The 22,641-nt window shown below is 43.1% G+C and overlaps 1 protein-coding gene across 1 annotated transcript in view; it reads right to left on the minus strand.

Moving 5' to 3' along the window:
- Positions 1–22,641, minus strand: part of LOC121152634 (ceruloplasmin) — a 36,823-nt gene that overhangs the window by 8,528 nt on the left and 5,654 nt on the right. Inside the window, exons 2-12 of the mRNA XM_040974768.1 lie at positions 19,666–19,913; positions 17,270–17,482; positions 16,440–16,619; positions 14,984–15,238; positions 11,713–11,884; positions 9,158–9,297; positions 7,242–7,391; positions 6,553–6,764; positions 4,000–4,150; positions 1,546–1,758; positions 427–634 (exon numbers count right to left, since the gene is read on the minus strand). Of these exons, the coding sequence (XP_040830702.1) occupies positions 427–634; positions 1,546–1,758; positions 4,000–4,150; positions 6,553–6,764; positions 7,242–7,391; positions 9,158–9,297; positions 11,713–11,884; positions 14,984–15,238; positions 16,440–16,619; positions 17,270–17,482; positions 19,666–19,913 (2,142 nt within the window). The remainder of the gene's footprint in view (positions 1–426; positions 635–1,545; positions 1,759–3,999; positions 4,151–6,552; positions 6,765–7,241; positions 7,392–9,157; positions 9,298–11,712; positions 11,885–14,983; positions 15,239–16,439; positions 16,620–17,269; positions 17,483–19,665; positions 19,914–22,641) is intronic.

The following is a 22,641-nucleotide window of genomic DNA, read 5'->3' on the forward strand; positions in this document are numbered from 1 at the left end:
TTTGTGCGTAACTGACATTAAGAATGTGAAATGGCTCATTGTTAAACTAATAATAAAATTTCTGGAGAAAATGTTAGAAAAAGCAGCAAGTAGTTAGCAAGGGAAATAATATCTCAGGCCTGAATGTAGGCATTACTTTTGGTTAAGTTTGAAAACAAATGGCAAGAAATGAGCACATGAGCATGAGACAGTCATAAAGGAAATACACATGGCTGCTTCCAAAGCATCAGTGAGATCTATGGAATATTGAGAAGAGAGGAATGAGCTTCCGGTCTTACGAAGTGTTTTGTTGTTTTCTCATTGTCTAATGCTCCACTTGTTTTTTTGTTTGTTTGTTTTTAAGATTTAGCATAATTCTTTTCTTCTCTGAAAGAGAAACTTACAAGTGAAAAAAAAAAACCTGGGAAATAGAGTCTGGGGAATTACTTTTGCTCTTGTAAATGATGCAGCTCCTTTTCCCATTTCCTGCTTGGGGAATAATCCCATTCCACTTCCACTGCTGCAATGTGGTAGCTCCTTTGTCCCCGGTAGACGACCGGGCCCTCGGACAGCCGCCTGCATTGATCCACAGTGTATTTTTGCTTCATGCCGCCTGTGTAATGATCGGTGGTGAGGCACTCAACATCGAAAGTTCCTGGGGTGATAAAAAGAAACCGGATCACTCTGTACCCTCTGTGCTCCTCGGCCGGCACCTACACACCCTCTCCCAGCCTCTCACAGTCAACACCAAGGTCAGGCAGAGCCACAGAGACAAGCAGGAAGGGAAGGAAAGAGCTGTTCCACCTGCCTATTCCCTGCACGGCTGCCACAACAGCCAGGCTTCCGTCAAGTCTGAACCAGGAGCTAGGTCTCTCTGCGAGTGGCAGGGGCCCAGGCCCTTGAGCCACTGTCTGCTGCTTACCAGGACACCTCGGTTGGGAGCAGCATAGCCCAATGGGTCCCCCAAGGAGCAGCTCAACCCATGGGGCCACCCCGTTGTTCTACTGAGAGAATCTTGACCCTTCCCCTTATGGTCCCCGTTCCTTTCCCCTTTCCTGTTTTTCTTCATGTACTAATAAGCAATTGACATTTACATGAATGTTCTTTTTTGTGTCTTTCTCATTACATTAGCATTTCAGTTCCATGAGACACTTTTTGTCCATTGAACCATCTCTTATTCATTGTTGTATCTACATTGTCAAATGAAGGAAATGATGACATTGAATCTAAAGCCTTAATGGCACATGAACCAGATAAAAACTGAAATAAATCAGATTATTTTTACATTCTGATTAATTTTTTTGTAATTTATTTTTATTCATTCGGAGCTAGACCTGTAGGTGTTTCTGAATTTGCATAGCAATAGTTCCAGTATAGAATGATTCAATTGTAAGCCACTAACAAACCAGCAACACGGCCAGGCTATGGAGATATGATTCAAAGTTTTAGATGTAGTTTAAATGGGAGTCATTTCCCCTGTAGTCTGATTTTCCGGTTGCTTTTAAAAGAACCATAATTAAAAGGGTATCCCTATTGGTTCCTGGAGACTTGGTGTTAAAACTGTACCTTCGGAATCAGGCCTCATGAACAGCCTGACACTTGTCTGGGGGAAGAGGTTTGCGGTGTCTCTCCTTTCTCCTCTTGACACGTAGGTGTTTCCTGAAAAGTATATCCCGTGTACGTCGGCCTCGTTTCCAGCACTGAACAAGTACCACAAGACTGAGTCTCCCTGGCACATACTGAGACCGGGCTGGTTCCCATACATAAATCCGTTGATGGCTGGAAGAAGGGGAAATAGCATTGGAAAGGGCTTGAGATCCTACTCCAGGGCAGTTTTCTGGACTGTCCAGAGTCAGCTCTGTTGAGTGTGTGTGTGTGTGTGTGTGCGTGCATGTGTGCCTGCCTGCCTGCTGAGAGTTTTGCTACAAACCCTGTCCATCTCCAACACCAGGCTGAAAACAAGCAGAGCTGACTCATCGTCTCCAGCATCCTGGGCCTCAGCCTGGTATTTGCTGCTGTAAGGGTGCGACTCTAGTGTCGAGAGACTCTAGTGTCAGTTCTTTGGTCAGATTCCTGAGTAGCCAGTTTTCCATAATAGGGGTTTCTTTGGAGCATTATAGGCCTGCAGTGTGTTCCTGTTCTAAATAAAAATGTCTCCAGTTTAACTTGAATAATGCGAAAGTGTGTGAGAGTACTGTAAAAAGTTCCTGGAAAATACAATTAAAATATGTATCGTGGTACAAAAACACAATTGGTATTCATGCATAGCTTTTGCATAATAGCCATTGTCCACGAACTATTTGAATACTCCTTGTATATCATGGATTCCATTTTTTTTTGTAGCTAAATAAACATTTTTAATTCCATTTTCCATGAACTTTTGAGTACAATTGTGTATTCAGAATTTTTTTTGTCGCTGATATTTTCAATGAATGATATTTTTTTAATCAGATTTTTATTTATTCAGGAAAGGGAGTGTCTTGACTTCCTTGGGACCCATGTAGCACAGTGGCTTAAGCCACTGACTGCAACACTGGCATTCCATGTGATCACCAGTTCAAGTTCCAGCTGCTTTGCTTTTGCTCCAGCTCACTGCTGACCCGCCTAGGGGAAACAGTGTAAGATGGTTCACGTGCTTGGGCCCCTGTAGCCCATGCTGGAGACCCCGTGTAGTCCCAGGCTCCTGGCTTTGGCTTGGTTCATCCCTGGCCATTGCAGCAGGTGGAGAGTGAACCAGTAGATGGAAGGTTTCTCTGTAATTTTTTTTTAAATAAATACATCTTTTTAAAAGAGGAAAAAGAAAACAAAGAGAGCAGAAGGATAGAAGAAAGGAAAACAGGAAAATAAAGCAAGCAAATAAACAGGCAAGGAAGGAAGCAAAAGTGGGAAGGAAGGAAGGAAGGAAGGAAGGAAGGAAGGAAGGAAGGAAGGGTGGATTAGATAAGATAGATCTCATATCTTTTGGTTCACTCTTCAAATGTCTGCAATAGCCGGGGCTGGGTGAGGGCAAAGCCAGGAACCAAGAGCTCAATCTGGGTCTCCCACCTGATCGACAAGGACCCAGCTAGCCCAGCTATTTGAGTCATCTGTTGCTTGTCAGGGTGCCCATTAGCAGAAAGCCAGAGTCAGGAGTGGAGGCAGATTTTGGATCCAGGTAATTCAGTGTCGGATATGGGCATATCAGTCAGCTTTAACAGTTACTTCACACCTGCCCCCACTGGGTAATACTTTTGGCGATTACCAAATGCAAAAATGCAGCATCAAAAACAATATGTTACAGATTAGGAATAGTGTGGTTAGTATCAGTCTACCTGAAAAAATATCTATTTGTAATAGAATTATGCAGCTTTCTTTATATTAGCTACGATAATTTTTATCTTGTCCACTAATTGTGTGGGTCTTCTGAACAATCAGCTCACTGTCTAAACTCTTAACAACTTTTTATTACTAAATTGGAAACTAAGAAATCTGATGCTAGATCCAGTGACACAAAAATCTCTGGGGACTGTCCTGGGCATTGGTAGTTTTTTGAGCTTCCATGTGATCCTAATGTGCATTTAAAGCTGAGCATCACTTGAATACAGAGGTCATATCTGTACACATTAAGCCATCAGATGCGCCTGTCATTGAGCTATGGATTAGAAGAGCATGGAATCCAGTAGCTCTCCAGCTTCAGCCTGTATCAGAATCAGCCAGTGAGTCTGTTAAGCATAGGTTCTAAAACACCTCATTTCTAATTCAGGGTTGGGACCCAAGAAGTTGCATTTCTCAGAAGTTTCCATAGGATGCTAGGCCACACTTTAAGAAGCACTGATCTAACATACTTTGTATGTCTACTCCCAGGTAAGCATAAGTGATCAACACATTAAATAACTTGTGATATTTCCCTCAGAGCATTATTGTTCTTAAATCATTTATTGGAAATTAACCAGTGAGCAAAACCATTTGCATTTTGGTTTAATTGAAAACACTATTGTGTAATACTGAAATAGATAGATATGCGAGTGGTGTAGTACTTACAGTGCATCTTATTAGATTCCTGGAAGTCAGGATCATCCTTATCCACCTGGTCAGGTGCACTTGTAAACATTCTAATGTTATCATCCAGGAGTAAACTCTCATTCTCATCAAACACTGTGGGAAACAAATAGAACTCCTTGTCCACATCTTTCTGCAAATCAAGAACAATGAAGTGGAGACAGAATAAATAAAGTAGAAGATGTTGATGGACAAAATACTGTTTATATACACACAGGGGAAGGAAAGGGATGCAAAGAAAACTCCATTTTCCTCTTTCAACATGGGCTCAGCCACGTTGAAATATTCCTGTTGACCCACTGAAGCTTCCACAGTATCAGTTGAATAGCTTTAAGGTTATATATGTTCGTCTGAAGCCTCTTGCGGAACCTGAAAGATCTGATTCTTTTCTTCCTGTCTTCTATTGCAGATTCCCCATACCAATCAAAACCATAAGTAGTTAAAATAGGGAGGAAATTTGAGTGTCTGTTGGGAATGACGGAGGATGATGACCAGTTTCGGGAAAACTCAAAGATTTTCAGAGCAAGTGAAAGAAATTTGAGAGCCTAAGTGAAGAAATATCCTGCCAGGAAGTTGATAGAGGGATTCCCACAATCTCCATCCAGCTGGACCGACACTCGTACTCTGCTTCTCAACTCCTGGTGAAAAGCAAGGAAGCAGAGAGTCTGGCTGGTCTGTGCTATGAATCCGTCATTCAGAACAGGGAGTCAAAGCACAGAGCCCTGAGAGCAAGACACGCTCTCCAAGGGGCACGCTCCATACTGTTGCTTCATCTTCCTGGAGAGCATTTTTTCAGATGGAAAACTTGGTCAAGTTTAAAACCTCCAACAGGCAGAGAGCTGGATCAGTGGTGAAGGCAGTTCAAAGACAGTTGTTCAGTCAGAGGAAAGGTTTCAGGATGAGAAATACACACATGGGGATAATTTTAGGAACACAGAAATTATAGAAGGGAGACATAATCTTGAAAAGAAAGTATTCATCACGATAAAGGACAAAAATTAGAGCACTCAGATTCAGAAGTTTCACTGCAGGGCAGATGTGTGGGAAGCTGCTCATGTCCCATAGCAAAATGTCTGGATTTATGCCTGACTTTGCTCTTAACTCCAGCTTCCTGCTGCTGCAGATCCTGGGAGGCACTTGATGGGTACTTTTCAAGCATGAGTGAGACTTGGATTGAATTCCCTTTGAAACAGGACCCTCAAGAGCAAACCTCTCCTGACCTGACAGGTATCCACTGCCTGACCTGAACATACGCTCATCTCCAGCTCCAACTAATCAGGAACAAGGAGCATCGGGACCAAACCCCAGAAGACCCAATACTGTCTATCTTAGGATTTTAAATGAGCCTGCCACATGTGCAGAGCAGCCCAGTATCAGTGATAAAAGGACTTTCCTAGAAACGCAGTAATGAACGTTACCACCATTCTGAACGTGTTATGCAAAAAGAGCAATTGCACGGTCACTGAACACTAAGTTGGGTGCACACATTCTCTTTCTAAATTCCTCTCAAATAGATAGTTTTCTAAAAAAAAAAATTTTTTTTTCACTGAAGAGAAAATAAAACTAGTAATAGAGACTTTTACTTAAAGATAGCCTAGTATTAAAGATAGAATTTAATTCATGTTTTAAATGGTTCCATGAAAGGAATAAATCAGCTTGACATTTCCCTTTTTGATACTAAACTTCAACACTGGTTGAACTGAGCAGCATCTTAACTGCCAGGCCTAACACCTCGGCAGAGTCAAACATAATTCACAGGCCACTTCTTTTATGTCTGTAAGAAGCAGATTATCTCTTACTATTTAAATTTATTCACAATATTTTTATTCAAAATCTTCTCTATGTAATGATGCTAGTACAATTACTTATATTAATGATGCTAGTACAATTACTTATATTGATGATGTTAATATCAGCAAATAATGTCAAGCAACATTAGTGGATCACAAGGGGTGTGATCATTTGAATACTGCTTGAAATAAAAGTTGTAAAACAATTATAAGGCAACTGGGGAAATGTGATCTTTAAATATTTGATGATATTAAGGAGTGTAATTATTAGTTGTGGTCATTCTACATAGGACTATAAATAAGACATTTAAAAAGAAATCTTTTCCCTTTTAAAGGTTTTTGCTTAAATAGAACTAACAGCAATGATTGGGTTGTGTGTTGCTAGATCAAAGATTCATTTTATATTGCTGGAGAGTATTTTAAGTAATATCTCCTTCAGTGTTCACTGAATCAGTGTTCACTGAATAAATTATTTTTAAAATGTGTGTGTGTTAAAATTCAAAATTCAATTTTAATCAATCAAGGCCTTGAATCTCATGGAGAAATTTTGTTTCCAGTCCATCTTGAAACAGTCATATCTGGCAGAAAATCTTGGCCCGGTAAAGATCTTACTTGAAAAAAACATTTATAATAAGCATTGGATGTAGAATCTTCACAGTCTCAAAACCCAGAAACTTCTCTGTGATAATTATAATTCACAGACACCGGCAATGAATGTATGTTCAGGCTCCAGGATCGGCCTCACCTGTTTGCCATTCTCATGCAAACTTCCTTTCTTGCATATCTTCATGGGTCCAATGAGCCCAGTGAATATATCTTTGGTGGGGTGCACGGCAGAGTAATACATCTTGGACAGGCACACCGGATCTGCATGAGTGGGCCCTACTTCTCTGGGGACACTCCATTCATAGGTGAAGCTTTCTGTGGGTGCCACATGAGAGGCTGAAGGAGGCCCACCTGTAAGAAAGTCACATTGGACAGGTCAAGTGTACTTTGTAACGTGGCTCTCCAAGCCGCGATGCCGACAGGGTTGAGTGTAGGATGGTAGCCCCCTTCCTCAGTCCTTGTGAGTGTGGATAGATTCCACGTGTGCTGCTGTGTTGGGCAGCCTTCTTACCATTACCAGAACATTTTTAAAGTTGAAAACCAGCCAAATAGTATCCCAGAAATGGATACCTGTTATAACGCCACTAAATCACTCTTAGCATCCTAAATGATCATCTAATTAGGGCAGGACAGATTTTCACAAAGCTGTCGGGAATGGCAAAGAAGGGGCATTTATTTTGGGGCATGATGCCTGAAAACAGTACCTGGGCAGCTTGTTCAGAAGTTGCTACCTTCTGTTTTTGCAGGACTCTGCAAGCAAGCAAGCAAGCAAGCAAGCAGTACCAGGGTTATTCAACACGGTGCCGGATGACAGAGGCCCGTACTCACCGCCACTTGGATTGGAATGGGAAGCATAGTATGTGCCCTCGTTGTCCTTACTGAACCTCAGCCCGGTTGGCTGAATACTCAGGGGAAATGGTCCTTTGTTTTTGAAGGTGACCTTGATGATGTCTCCAACCTCTGCCCAAATAACAGGACCTACGGACAAAAAGAATTCTTTTCCTTGTTTATACAGCACACAGTGTACAAGACGGTTATTTCTTTTAGTCAATGTCCTTTAGCAAGCACCACCGGGAACATCATTTGTGGCTGCTGCAAATGTTGATTTTTAATAAATCTGTTTTGGGGGTCAGTGTTTGAGGTAAAGCCGCTGGCAGTGATCCTGGCATTCCACATGCGTGTTGGTTCGTGCCTCAGCTGCTCCACTTCCAATTCAGCTCCTTTTTTTAAAGATTAATTTATTTTTTATTGCAAAGTCAGATATACACAGAGGAGGAGAGAAAGAGAGGAAGATCTTCCATCCGATGATTCACTCCCCAAGTGAGCCGCAATGGCTGGTGCTGCACCAATCCAAAGCCAGGAGCCTGGAGCCTCTTCCGAGTCTCCCATGCGAGTGCAGGGTCCCAAAGCTTTGGCTTGTCCTCAACTGCTTTCCCAGGTTACTAACGGGGAGCTGGACGGGAAGCAAGGGTGTCAGGATTAGATCAGGTGCCCACATGGGATCCCAGAGCATTCAAGGCAAGGACTTTAGCCACTAGGCTACCGTGCTGGGCCCTCAGCTCCTTTTTTAATGTACCTGGGAAAGCAGTAGAAGATGATTCAAGTGCTTGGGCCCTTGCAGTAGCATGGCAGATCAAAAATAAGCTCCTGGCTTCCGCCTCGCCCAGCTGTGACCGTTATGGCCATTTTGGGAATGAACCAGGGGACAGAAGCTCTTTCTTTGTCTCCTCCCTCTCTGTAATTCTGCCTTTCAAATAAATAAATATTTAAAATAATAGTACTGGTAAGACTGTTACTAATCTGACATGGCAAGGTTAGAAGGTAAGAAGGACTTTCTGGCCCAATTTGAAGACAATGAGGCCGATTATCATTTTTAAGTTTTTTTGTCTCTAATAAGTTGTAGACATCTATGAAAAACTATAAGCGTTCTCCGCTGTCTCCGCTCTAGGCTTGAGTTGGCCAGGCATGTGTGCTTAGTCCTCAGTCAGAGGGTCATGCAAACGCTCACTGTCCACAGCAGGTAAGCTCAATTGGTAATGCTTTTGGATTTTGCATCCCCAAAATCAACGTAATCTTTTTACAAAAACCAATGATTTGAATAAAAACACAGAGTCGGGAGGCGTATACGACTCATGAATACACAAACCTGTACTTGCAGAGGACTTCCTGTCTGTTCTTCGGAACGTTTGGATGAATGAACAAATCTAATCCTTATCACGGTTTAGTGACATAAGAACCATTCTTCTTTTGTGTGGACAGGTGAGGGAGTAACTGGAAAGTCCCAGGGCTGGGAGATGCGGAGTGAAGGCAGCCTGAATCCAGACCTTGCCCGTGACCGAGCTGTGCACCCGGGGCATCTGTACAGACCCCCGTCTTGGAGCTCTGTCCCAGGCAGCCCACCAGGGCCCTTGGCACAGATCCAGCCTGCCTCATCTGAAATGAGCCTCTTATTTCTAAGGCATTGTGACTTTTGTCGAGAGCAGATGTCAACAACCTAATTACCTATTTAAATCAAGTCACCTGTGCACACAGTGTCCCCTGACCTCTTTGAACAACAACAAACAAACATAATCGTTTGAAGTCCCCATGGCTTTTGATGTTGAAGATTTACCATTGGGAAAGTCACCGTCAGCCACATTGCTTGATGTTTAATCTACCCTGCAGCGACGGACGCTTGCGTTCTTTCTGAAGTTGTGGGGAGAGTGTGACACGCATGCATTCCTGTACCTGCTCTGCAGACTCACCCAGAAGGCCGAGGTGTTCGTCCTCGGGGCCTCTCTCCTTGCGGTTAGCGAAAGAGGCATCTGTGTACTCGCGATAAACCAGCTTTTTATAAGAGCCTCCGATTCTTGCAGGTCCTTGTTCGAAAAACACCTCTGAGGCGCTGCCAAAACACGACAGGATTGATGCTGGGATTGATGTAGACACGAGGCAGGTATTCCCGCGGAGTACTAATTCAAGCAAAAGTGTCAGCAGCGCTTAGCACTGCATCTGCTGCATGGTATATAGTGCCCACACTTCATGGTTGTCCATACCAGTTTCTTACACAGAAATAGGCAGCTCTAGGCTACTCATACTTAGGAAGGTTAAGGTGCAGAGGTGTTAGCAAGGAAGTTAGCCCATGTGTGTGAGCAGGGCTTAAGGATAACAGACCATAAGCAGATGCTTGGAAGCACACCTTGGAAACGGCCCAGTACTTCTCTCTGCAAAATCCTGCCCAGGCCACAGAAGTTTCACAGGTGTTCCACCTTGCTGCCAAGGGAAGCTCATGAGACAGTTCTCCCTTTGCAGCACCAAGCTGGTGATGCAGCCTGCTAACTTGGGCCAGTGACACCTTCCCAGCCCTCATGCAGGCTTGTGCAACGAGCAGCTTTGTGCGCACCATAAAATTCAAAAATTCAAAATAAAAATTTAACAACAACAACAACAAAAACAACAGAGGAGCTTTGTTTGGCAGCAATTCAGAACTGTTGAACTATCAAAACCACTTGAGCAGGACCCTTGGAGCATGCCCCACACTGGGGACCTGGGCTGGGTGGGACTTCTCCCTTTATCTCCCCCCTTACCCCAGATACAGAAAAAAAAAAAAACAAAACCAAACAAACAAATAATAATGTGGAAACAATGGTCTTACCCACTTTTCTGTAGCCCTTGACCCTTTGTGCCCTAATCAACTATGTAAAGATTATCAGATAAAATAATTTTAAAATAAATAAATAAATAAATAATAAAATCTCCCATCAAAAAAGTATAAATATCATCCATACATGCAAAGTGAATTTTCTGGAAGGATACTTGTGAAAATCATATTAGGGCTGATTTTTAGATTATGGAATTCCTGAGAGTTTTTACTTTTCATGTAATTTTATGTATCGTCTAACACTCTGCATAAGATCTGTTGTTTTTACAATAGAGTTCATGCAAATGGAAATAAAGAAAGAGTAGCTTTGTGCATCAAAATTTCCAAGAAAACAAAAAGATAACCTACAGAAGAAAACATTTGCAAATATTTGATTAGGAATTAAACTGTTGAAAAAAAAAAAAAAGAAGTTAAAATCTAGAAAATATCGGGCTAGTGCGATGAATTAGAAGGCTCATTGCTTGCTTGTGCCAGTATCCCCCACGGGCCCAAGTAGCCTGGCTGCTTCACTTCCGACCCAGCTTCCTGCTGATGGCCTGGGAGGGAGCCGCGGCTGACTCCTGTCCATGTGAGATCCCTGCACAAAGACTCCTGGCTCCCGGCTTCGGATCAGTTCAGCTCTGGCCAGCGAGGCCATTTGGGGAATGAACAAGGAGTAGACCTCTCTGTCTCTCCTCTCTCTGTAAAATCTGCTTTTCAAATAAAAATAAATAAATCTGAATAACCCAGACTATACAAAGAGCTCATACAACTCCTAACAATATAATATTGAAAACCCAATTTAAAAATTAGCAAAGGGTAAAAATAGAAAATTCTATGAAAAAAATAGATGATCAATAGGCATATGAAAAGATGCTCAGATGAGTCATTAAGGCAATGCAAATCAAAACTATCATATCGCTTCCTATCCATTGATAGGGCTATTTTACGTGGGAAACAAAAAAGATGCTAACTATCAAGAGGAGATGGAGAAGTTGGAATTCTGAGCACACCTGGTGTGCAGATAAAAATGGTGCAGCTACAGATATTAATACACCAATATTCGTGGCAGCATGACACAGTAAGAAAAAAGTGAAACAACCCAAATGTTCACTAACAGGTGGATAAGCAGAATGCAGTGTATACAACTGATTGTTATTCCATGTTAAAGTAAAAATTCTCATATACACTACTAGATGGACAAACCTTGAAGACACGCTAACTGTAATAAACTACACACAGAAGGACAAATATCCCACTTGGATGAACTGTTGAAAATTTGCAAATGTATAGAGACAGAGGGTAGCGTTGACGTTACACGAGTGTGGGAGAATAGAACTGGACGCTATGGTTACAAGAGTACAAGGTCAACTGTGGGTGATGACAGGATCCTGGAAGTGGATGGTGCTGATGGTTGTGTTACCTTGTGCATGCACTCAGTGATGTTGATTATTATATTTGAGAAAAAAAAAAGGAAAGCTAATGAATCAGTCCTTCCTAGTATGTTGTGTTCTTATGAATTAGTTGAACATTTGATAATATTTGACCCCCTTTTTTCATAGACCCAATGTTATTGTTCTCAACTCAATCTGTTGCATCAAGCACTCCAGTAAATATTGAAACAGCATTTTGGGTGGGGTGGGGCGCATGACTGAAATAATGGTATTCTCTGTGATTTACCTGCCAGGTGCTGTCAACGACTCATTGGTGAACATGTCTACACCGGAGGGAGCGTAATTCCAGATGATTTCCTCGGCAGCGATGTAGTAATGTCTAACTTGTTTCTCCAGTATGTCATCCTCTGCTGGAGACTTTTTACAGTCCTGGACCTGGAAAAAGGCCTGCAGACCAGCTGGAAGCACACGCAAGGAGGCATTGATTAATGCACCCAGCATGTCCCTCTTCTATTTCCCCGACAAAAAATAAAAGTAGCTATGACAGAAACACTCTTATTACCCAGGACAGTTGTTTACAAATGAATTACTGATGGGGAAATTCAAATTTTATAAAGGACACACGTTTATATACAAATGGATTGGACAAGATATGAAGATCATGTGCTTGCGACATGTGCCACTTTCTATGGGATGTCACTTGGGGGCACTTTTCATGAGAGAAAAATGTCAAATTTGTAGATAAGCCAAAATGGGCAGTGACACATTTTACAGAATTGATTAGGACTGATGAGGAGCCTAGAATGAGCACATACTGTTGGCCTTACGTGCAGAATGTGCACCTGCCGCTCTGGACCTTCTGTGATCCAGGTCATTCGATGCGGATTCAGAATCTCGTAAAGAGGAGAGCACTTGACCTTGCAGTTAAGTTGGCATCTGGCTCATCTTTCCTCTCACACTCAGGGCCTGGATTTGAGTCCTGGCTTCCCACCCCCTCCAGCTTCCTGCCCACGTGTGCCTTGGGAGGAAGACGGTGGTGGGACACGTTCTTGGTTCTTTGCTACCCAAGCAGCAGGCTTAGACTGAATTCCTGGCTCCAAGCTCCAGCCAGACTCAGCCTCAACCTTTGTGGACTTCTGAGTAGAAACACTATCTCTGCTTTTAGCTTTGTGACTTAATTAAACAAATGACCACTTTTAAGCATTTCATGGTAAATAAATACTATTAAAAAACGCATGGGAGGGGGGCGGCACGATAGTGTAGAGGTTCAAGTCCTCACCTTGAATGCGCTGGGATCCCATATGGCCGCTGGTTCTAATCCCGGCAGCCCTGCTTCCCATCCAGCTCCCTGTTTGTGGCCTGGGAAAGCAGTCAAAGATGGCTCAAAGCTTTGGGACCCTGCACCCATGTGGGAGACCTGGAGGAGTTCCTGGCTCCTGGCTTCAGATTGGCTCAGCTCCAGCCGTTGCGGCCGCTTGAGGAGTGAATCATCAGACGGAAGATCTTCCTCTCTGTCTCTCCTCCTCTCTGTATATCTGACTTTGCAATAAAAATAAATAAATCTTTAAAACAAACAAACAAAAACAAACAAAATGCATTGGGGCCATGCAGTGGTGTGGTTGCTAAGCTTCTGACTGTGGTGACAGCATCCGATATGGGTACCAGTTCAAGTCCCAGCTGCTCTGCTTTTTTTATTCAACTCTCTGCATATGCCCTGGGAAAGCAGTGAAGGATGGCACAAGTTCTTGGACCCCTACATCCGAGTGAGAGACCTGGAAGAAGCTCCTGGCCTCTGGCTTTAGACCAACACATCTCTGGCCATCCGGTCATTCGGGGAGTGAACCAGTGGATTTAAAGATTCTCTCTCCCTCTCTCTCTCTTTTTAAAGATTTATTTATTTTTATTGTAAAGGTGAATATACAGAGGGGGAGACACAGGGAGGAAGATCTTCCTTCTGATGTTTCACTCCCCAAGCAGCCGCAAATGGCTGGAGCTGAGTCAATCCGAAGCCAGGAGCCTGAAACCTCTTCCAGATCTCCCACGCGGATGCAGGATCCCAAGGCTTTGGGCCGTCCTCTACTGCTTTCCCAGGCCACAAGCAGGGAGCTGGATAAGAAGCAGGGCTGCTGGGATTAGAGCCGGCACCCGTATGGGATCCCAGCACGTTCAAGGCAAGGACCTTTAACTGCCATGCTATTGCACCAGGACCTCTCCCTCTCTTTTTAACTCTGACTTTCAAGTAAAAATGAGTAAATCTTTTGAAAAGCTATGAATGGATTTTGAAATCTCTTATATTCAAATAAACCAATCATTTGATTTCATTTTTCATGAGTTTTTGAATGCCATTGTATGTGATAAATGCAGTGGCATCTGCAGGTCAGAGTAGCACACCCAGAGATCTAGCACAAACTTGATTTCTTCAATAGATCAACATAACAAACGAATAATTTCAAAGAACAACTGTGTTTTTATCAGTTTGCATTAAAAAGAGTTAGGAAATCCATTGTGACATAGCAGGTCAAGCCACAGCCTGTAATGTCAGCATTCCATGTGGGTTCAGGTTCATGTCCCAGTTGCTCCACTTCTGATGCATCTCTTTGCTGATCACCTCGGAACAGCAGCTGAGGAGGGCTCTTGTGCCTGCATCTCTCATGGGAACAGCAGCTGAGGAGGGCCCCAGTGCCTGCATCCCTTGTGGGAACAGCAGCTGAGGAGGGCCCCAGTGCCTGCATCCCTTGTGGGAACAGCAGCTGAGGAGGGCCCCAGTGCCTGCATCCCTTGTGGGAACAGCAGCTGACGACGGCCCCAGTGCCTGCGTCCCTCATGGGAACAGCAGCTGACGATGGCCCTCGTGCCTGCGTCCCTCATGGGAACAGCAGCTGACGATGGCCCCAGTGCCTGCGTCCCTCATGGGAACAGCAGCTGACAATGGCTCCAGTGCCTGCATCCCTGCTACCCATGAGGTAGATACAGAAGAAGCTTCCAGCTTTAGCCTGATACAGCGCAGGCTGTGGTGGCCATTTGGGGAGTGAACCAGTAGATGGAAGACCTCTCTGTGTCTCTTCCTCTCTCTTTGTAATTCTTTCAAATAAATAAATAAATCTTTACAAAGTAAAGGGAGGGATTTATCAAGTTAAACTGAGGACTAGCCAGGTCCAATGAACAAATTTGGTTGTATCTTGAAGAAACATGAAAAAACCAGACGACTTTTTCGTCATAATATGCAAATGTTCTATCATTATTTGGATTTTTGCAAAACTGAAAAACTACATACAACACTACCAAGGAGGAACTCTGCTTTCAGAACTAGTTATTTTATACAAACCAATGTATCGTCATATTTCAATACATGAAAAATAGTATAGTTTTTTTTGCCTTAATATTACTTTAAGATACATGCCATTGTAGGAGTAAAACTAAGATACCAATTCAAAGCTCAGGTTACTCTGAAGACAATTCAGCGTTAGTTTGCAATTCTCAATCACAACCCCACTAGTAGTGTGAATGACACAGGCCTCATTCCAGCTGTCAAATGATATCAGGTCAAAATGGCCTACCTTGCAGATGGTTTAGATTCTGACAGGTAAGCATCCATTCTCCAGGGCTCTGGGCCACCATGAGAGCATCAAACAGAGTAGCAGGAAAGAGGTTGATTGTATCGATGTGATAGTTCTTGCTAGTTAACGTTTGCCCATGAAAGAAAGCTGCGTGCACATCGATTTCATTACCCATACCAAAGAGGTACCACTTCACTCTGTCTTCCGCACACATGGAGAGTCCCGGGAGACTTCCGAAACTGTGCCCATTCACAGCTGTAGGTCAAGAGCAGAGTTTGTGAATAGTCCAGGTTGGTGCCTGGGATCATGATAGTTACTGCTACACAAAGACACTCAGTCTGAGATGGCAGATAGCTGGCTCACACACCAATATACCCTCTATCAGATGTTTCTAACCAAGCACAGCACTCTCAGCTTGGAGCTGGATTCAACCTGGGGATTCTTGCCAACACCACAGCAGCAGATAAATGCATTTGCTGTATTTGTTATAAATCGCACAGGTTGGTTGTGTGTGTTTCTAAATACACATGTATGCTGATACACCAAGTGGTTTTCAAAAGACAAAGTTGCTTAGCAACCAATGAATTTGGTAGTGGTAGTAAGGATGTTGTCATTTTTTTTCTCATTCAATGTCAAAACTTTTTCAATTTTACAGTGAGAATTTCTTTTATAATTAAAAATAGGGAAGGTTTTGTGTTGTGAGTTGCCACTGGAAGACAAAAATTGTAACAAACAGATACCAAATGATTCCTTTACTGAGTAGTTTACTTTTTTGGCTTCGGTAGGATGATTCTTTTTGTTTGCTGTTTAAGCTTATTTTAAATATGCTAAACAAAGTTATTTGTATTGATGCAATTGGATGTAAAGCTATTTATTATTTCATGCATATGCTGAGGAATAAGTTATTTTACTACGTTCAGTATTTGAGAGTTAAGAAAAAAAACTAGGCAGTAAAAAGGCATTTCTAGACAAGATAAACTGAAATGCAGAAAAGAATTGGCATCAGGTGAGGAACTGGAGGGGCCCCGTGAAGTATGCAAATGAGATAACAGCATCTGGAGCTGGTGGTCCCAACAATTTTCTTAATAGATGATGACGAATATAACAACAGAAATAGCTCAATATTTTATAATAGATGTATAAATTTAGTTTAGTAATTTTAGGTCGCCTTAAGTCATTTTTAAAATGGCTTGGAGGATAAGTAAATATATACATGTAAACACACATACGCATTATGTCGGAACTGATGTTTTCTCCTTATCAGTTTGGGAACAAGTTTGGTTTAGTAAGCTTTACCAAGTTTAGTGTTTGGATAGCAGAGTATCAAGTCACCTGTTTCATATTTGTTACTACACACCAGGCTAGAAGATACACCACGCATTCATGTGAGAGAATAGGCTTAGCAGACACAAGTGAAGCAAGAGGACCGAAGTGAGCGTGAGTGCTGCGAGCTTACAGTACATCCTGTTACTCTCCTGGAACTCTTCGTCGTCTCTGTCTACTTTCTCCGGTTCAGAGCAGTAGGCTTTGATGTTGTCTTCTAAGTACCAGCTGAGATTTTCATCCACCACAGAAAACATCACCACAAATTCTTGGTCAATGTTTCTTTCTTTTTCTGTTTCCTTATCCAGAGAATCTGAAGTGAAAATGAATGATTTCAATAGAACTAAAATTTTAACGCATTTTGACTTGTATTTCTGGGTGATCTGTGAGAGTTTCTGAAAATGTGTAATATTTCCCCAATAAACCACAAATCTGCACCGGTCACTCCCTGCTGTTCTGTGGGTGCAGGACCATGTTCAACAATCTACACTGGGTGTTCCCTGGCCACGTGAATCCTAAGTGCCATCTGCCCACTGACATAGTGTGTCTTCCGATGCCTATAACCACAAGCTGAAAACATCTTGGCGAGTAACTGATTGTTGCTCATATAAGCACTGTCGTTCAAGTGTCTGTGCTCTGATGTCTTTTCCATGACATTGGAAATCAACATTCTGATACGATATTTATCAAAATTGTACAGAGAACCACAGATCTGTACTACAAAGGGCTACGGTGAAGTCCCATTTGCCAAAGCCATAATTCCCCACACCACCTTCTCAAGTCAGATTCGGCAAACCCATCCCCAGGACAGCCTCCCTGTGGCAGCTTGGCCTGCCCTGCTCCTTCCCTCCTTTTTGATAGGCTTGTTACCTCTCGCTTCATCCAGCTCCAACATAGGTGACTTCACCTGCCTTCAAGAACTAAGCTGTCAAATAATGCTAGCAAATAAATGGGAAAATATACCTTTTTTACAGAGTATCAAAGGCCCGATGAGTCCAGAGGCAATATCTTTCGGAGCATCGATGTGGGAATGGTAAATCCGAGTCACGCAATCACCATCTCCCTCACCAGGCCTTTGCTCTTCACTGGCACTTAATATGTAAGTATACTGCTGTCCCGGAAGTACTTTGTCATCTGCTTTCTGAAAATCTGTGGTATTATCAGGGTAGATGGCCCCTAGGAAGGTAAAGTTACAAAGTGAATATATTTGAGCTCCGATGAGAGGATTGATCCATTGCTTCAGCAAACGTCTATTCAACCTTAACGTGTAGCCCTCGAAGGCGCAGTGATGGCCTCTGGGAGAGCACACACAGGTCAGTGGCTCTCGTGAGGCCGTCTAGAAACCTCGCAAGTTATGCTGCTCTTTTATACTTGAGTGCGTCTTCAAGGGATTGGTGAGGATACAGGAGGAACATCATGACAAAAGAAGAACGACTTATCGCTCGGACTCAAGGTGTGGAATTTATGTCCAAAATAACTGTGCTTCCCATTGTTTGCAACTTCTTACCTGGCATCACATTTCTGTCTGGGAAGTAACGGCAGAAATGAAACATCTTGCATTCGTGATTTTGTAAATTTCCAAATGCATGCAAAAATAATGTCACAAACTTCCGGATGCCCATGAACTTAGATTTGACATGATCAACTCACAGCCCATCTTATTTGTACTCATAGTTACTCCAAATACTACCTAACTATTTTATATCATTTGAAATTGCCTATTTATTGGAGAGACAAGCGAGCACTCCCAGTCCTGGGTTCATTTCCCCAGTGCCCGAAGCAGTCAGGGGCCACAGGCCCGAGGCAGGGCCAGAGCTGGAGCCCCCACTCCCACTGCCAAGGACGTGCAGCCTGGAGAAGCTGGGCACAGGAGGCATAGCTGGGAATTGAACCGCCCTACGCAGATTTGCTCCACCTAATGTCCCTCCTCCATTGCATAATTTTCAAGAAAATTGCAGGCGTTGTATTTTCTTCATAAATACTTCAGTACGCATCTCTGAACATAGAGCTCTTTTATTTTTTCTCATTTGAACAAAACCATATTACTATTATCACACTTAAAAATGAAAGCTAACTGCCAAATAAACCATTACATTGTTAAAAGCAAAAATCAAAATGAACGAAGAAAAAAAACTGCACCAAGACACCAGTTAGCCATTTATGCCAATAATGTATTGTTCTGCCCATAGCATAAAAATCTTAAAAAGATATATTAAAACAAAAATTTACCGGACCCGGCAGCGTGGCCTAGCAGCTAAAATCCTCGCCTTGAATGCGCTGGAATCTCATATGGGCGCCCGTTCTAATCCCGGCAGCTCCACTTCTCATCCAGCTGCCTGCTTGTGGCCTGGGAAAGCAGTCGAGGGTGGCCCAAAGCCTTGGGACCCTGCACCCGCGTGGGATGCCCGGAAGAAGTTCCTAGATTCTGGCTTTGGATCGGCATAGCATCGGCAGTTGTGCTCACTTGGGGAGTCAATCATCAGACAGAAGATCTTCCTGTCTGTCTCTCCTCCTCTCTGTATATCTGACTTTCCAATAAATAAATAAATCTTAAAAAAAAAAAATTACGTTCTAAAATAACTCCTCTTTTAAGAGGAGATTAGTAATTAATCAAAACTAAAGTCATATTAATTTTCAGGATTAATCTTTATAACCTCAATGAACTATGTCGCAACCTAAGCATGCTCATTTATGGTAGCAGCTGATTTTCATTGAGTTATTACTACATGCTGTCACAGGAAACCGAAGCACAGAGAACTTATGTAACTTTTCTAACATCACTTGGCCAGTAGAAGGCAAGGCTGGATTTGACTCAGACTTCAGTTTATTCCTTTCAAAGTCTTTGTTTACAGCTGTAAACGGCATGCAACTCTTTTGCTTTCATCACCTAGCTCGGAGGATACAGCGCAGCACTGAAGCTTGTCTTTATCCTGGTACCGATGTCAAGGCTTTTGAGTTCTCCATCCCGATGACCCTTGTGGTCAGTTGTGCCTTACGTGGGACTCTGGAGTCCGCCAGCCCCATGTGCCGCTCAACTGAGTGCGTGAGACTCCTCATGCTGCCTTAGTTGGAATGAGAGTTTTCCAGAGTTAGGCGGGACTGTAGTCTCTGTTCTCGGCTTGATTGTGTATATCTGTCTCTCATTTGGAAACTGGCTCTGGCTGACTGTCATCAAGTGCACCTGGAAACTCTACCACCTTCACACTCCACACATACACAGGTACACACACACACACACACACGCATACACACAACCAAGAAAAATGGAGGGTTACAATGCTGACCAAAATAGCCACTCTTCAGTTCAGAGCTGAAGGACAGGCACCTGTCCACCCAGCTGTCCTATGAGCTGAGCTTACCTTCATGGTCCTTGTAGTATGTCATCCCATGTGAATGAAAAGTGTAAGGCCTTGAGGCAAAGTTTTTTAAGTGTACAAAAACCTTATCACCAATTTCAGCTTTGATAATAGGGCCTAATAACCCTAGCCAGGCTGGTTTCTCCACGACAGTTGTGAAGCCTTCATCTGTGTACTGAAGATAAAGAGCCTTTTTGTAGATTCTCCCAATTCTCGTCGGACCATTTTGAAGATACTTACTGAAGTGCTCCCTGCAAAGGGAGAGAAGACAGGTTTATCAGGAGTCGTGATTTCTGGCACTAACGTTATCGTTAAAGGGAAATAGATGACCTCATCACAGGAAATGTCTTCAGAAAGGAAGTGGCATTTAGCCATTTTTATTTTAATTGAATTAGTTAACTTAATTAATTAATATGTGTTCTAAAGTCACCTGTGAAGGCTTCAGGTGCCTATCTAGTATGCTTATCTCAGAGTTCTCATATTTGTGTATTTTTAAAAAGATTTATTTTAGTCTTATTGGAAAGGCAGATCTATAGAGAGAAAGAGCTTCCATCCGCTGGTTCTCTCCCCCGACGGCCAGAGCTGAGCAATCCAAAGCTAGGAGCCAGGAATTTCTTCGCCTTCTCCCACGTGAGTACAGAGTGCCTAGGCTTGGGATCATCCTCTGTTGCATTCCCAGACCACAGTCAGGGAGCTGGATGGAAAGTGGAGCAGCCAGGATATGAACCAGCACCCATATGGGATGCCAGTGCTTGCAATGGGAGGATTAGCCAATTGAACCATTGTGCTAGGCCCAATTATAGCTAGTTTAATGAAATTAATTGGTGTTCCTTAGCAGGTGTGTGAAAGGGAAAACCTTTTGTGAAGGCAACATAAAACGTATGGTGCATCTTACTAGAATGTTTTATTCAAGATTTCCATATGAAAACGCAGAGATAGGGCCCTGGCACGAAGGCTTCAATGGTTAAATTCTCAAGGCCTTGGGCATCTTTTGCTGCTTACCCATGTGCATTAGCAGGGAGCTGAGTCTGAGTCAGTGGAGGAACTGTAACTCAAACCAGTAACCATATGGAATGCCAGCACTGCAGGGAACAACTTTCCCAGCTAGCCAACAATGCCAGCCCCTGTGTGGATTTTAACAATTACCTTTGGATTTAAATTACCCCTGTGTGTTTAGAATTCTGACTATTGTACCTAGCATTTAATGTTTAATTTGGTTTCTACTAATTAATACTTGTTTCAAACTTTCCAAAAAAGTATCAGCAAAATCAACATTAATCAGTTAAAAAAGAAAAAAAAAAGCGAATTCAGTGTTTGAACTTTGATTCTTGCTATTGACTTTCACTGACGGCTCCAGGCAGCTCAGTGCAATCTAATTTTGGGCAATGCCAGGCAGTCCTTCAGGCAGGCCTGTCTATGTTCTGGGCTTCAGCAAGCTTCTGCATACCTAAGGTGCCTTCATTTTGAGTAAGAATAGCTCACACTCTGGATAATGATTTGGGATTTTTAGCTATTTTTGTGTGTATGTGTTTGTGTCACCTGCTCTCATCTGAGCACTCTTTCACTGAGCCCTCTTGGGGCTGGGCAACCTGGCGAAGGAATACAGTTTGTAGTAGTGCCCCAACTGTGAGCTCATCGGAAGGAGTGAGATGTATTTGTTTTTCGTCTCTTCAAAAACAAGAACAGGGCTTGTCTGGGAGCTCTGTGCTATCAATGCTGCAGAATTTAGAAACTGTATCTGATGTTTCTTCAGGTTTCATGAGCAGAGGAGTCTATGGAAGCAGTGGAAGAAACACAGATTCCTGGGGTCCAGTCCACGGATCTGGGCTAGGCTTCAGACATCTGTCCTTCCTAACCCACATGCCTAATATGTGTCCCAGTACAGGCATGTGATTGCCCTGACTTGTAAGTAACCTGCACCAGGGCAGCTCTAAGGGGAAGAGATTTGCCAGTTCCCAAGGCAGAATGATCCCTAGACACCACGATTCAGATGGGTGTAGAGTTGTGTTTCCAGGTGACCTCCTGGCAGCGGCCAGATCTCTGCCAGCAATGGCTGAGGTGAAGTGAAACCTGCGTGCTGAGACCAGGACGGGGACAGCTAAGAGCAGCACTAGAGGCTGTGGTTGAGCTGAGAGAACGGGTGTTGGAAATAGGAGGGATGGAAATGATCTCCAACGGGTGTTGGAAATAATTTGGAGCCTCCACTCCCTAGAGGGATAAGAGACACAGCTCACAGTCACCACCATTGTGCTATGATGTCATTTTTCCTGGGTTGGATAAACCCCAGCATTTCCAAGGGAGACAGGATTGTTCACTGAAAAATGAACACGGTGGTGTTCTCTTGTCCTACCTCCTCGTGAGAAGGCCAAGGTGCAAGTTGGAAAAATCAGTGACTTTTTAAAACACTTTATGGAGAGGAACTAAACCAAGGATGTTCCCCCATTTCTCCTATTGGATGTCACCTTCACTTTGTTTATTGCCATTTCCTATTTTATTGGAACAAACAAAATAATTTTTTTAAAAGATTTATTTCATTTTCACTGGAAAGGCAGATATACAGAGAGGAGGAGAGACAGAGAGGAAGATCTTCGTTTATTGATTCACTCCTCAAGTGACCACAGCACCAGGATCTAGGCTGATCTGAAATCAGGAACCAGGAGCTTCTTCTGGGTCTCCCACACGGGTGCAGGTTCCCCGGGTTTGGGGTCAATCTTGATTGCTCTCCCAGGCCACAAGCAGAGAACTGAATAGGAAGTGGGGCTGCCGGGATATGAACTGGCAGCTGTATGGGATGCAGAAGCATGCAAGGTGAGGACTTTAGTTGCTGGGCTACCATGCTAGGCTACCGTGCAAAGCTCAGGGACACACCAAGAAAATGGAAATCATGGAAAAAGGAAGACACAGGGATGAACTCTGCCCCTAAATCCACAACATTGCTGTGGGTAGGAGGCATTTTGATTAATGTGTGCCTTCACAAGA

This window comes from Ochotona curzoniae, unplaced genomic scaffold (genome assembly GCF_017591425.1).
Source record: "Ochotona curzoniae isolate NIBS_2020 unplaced genomic scaffold, NIBS_Ocur_1.0 contig_2599, whole genome shotgun sequence".
Taxonomy (NCBI): domain Eukaryota; kingdom Metazoa; phylum Chordata; class Mammalia; order Lagomorpha; family Ochotonidae; genus Ochotona; species Ochotona curzoniae.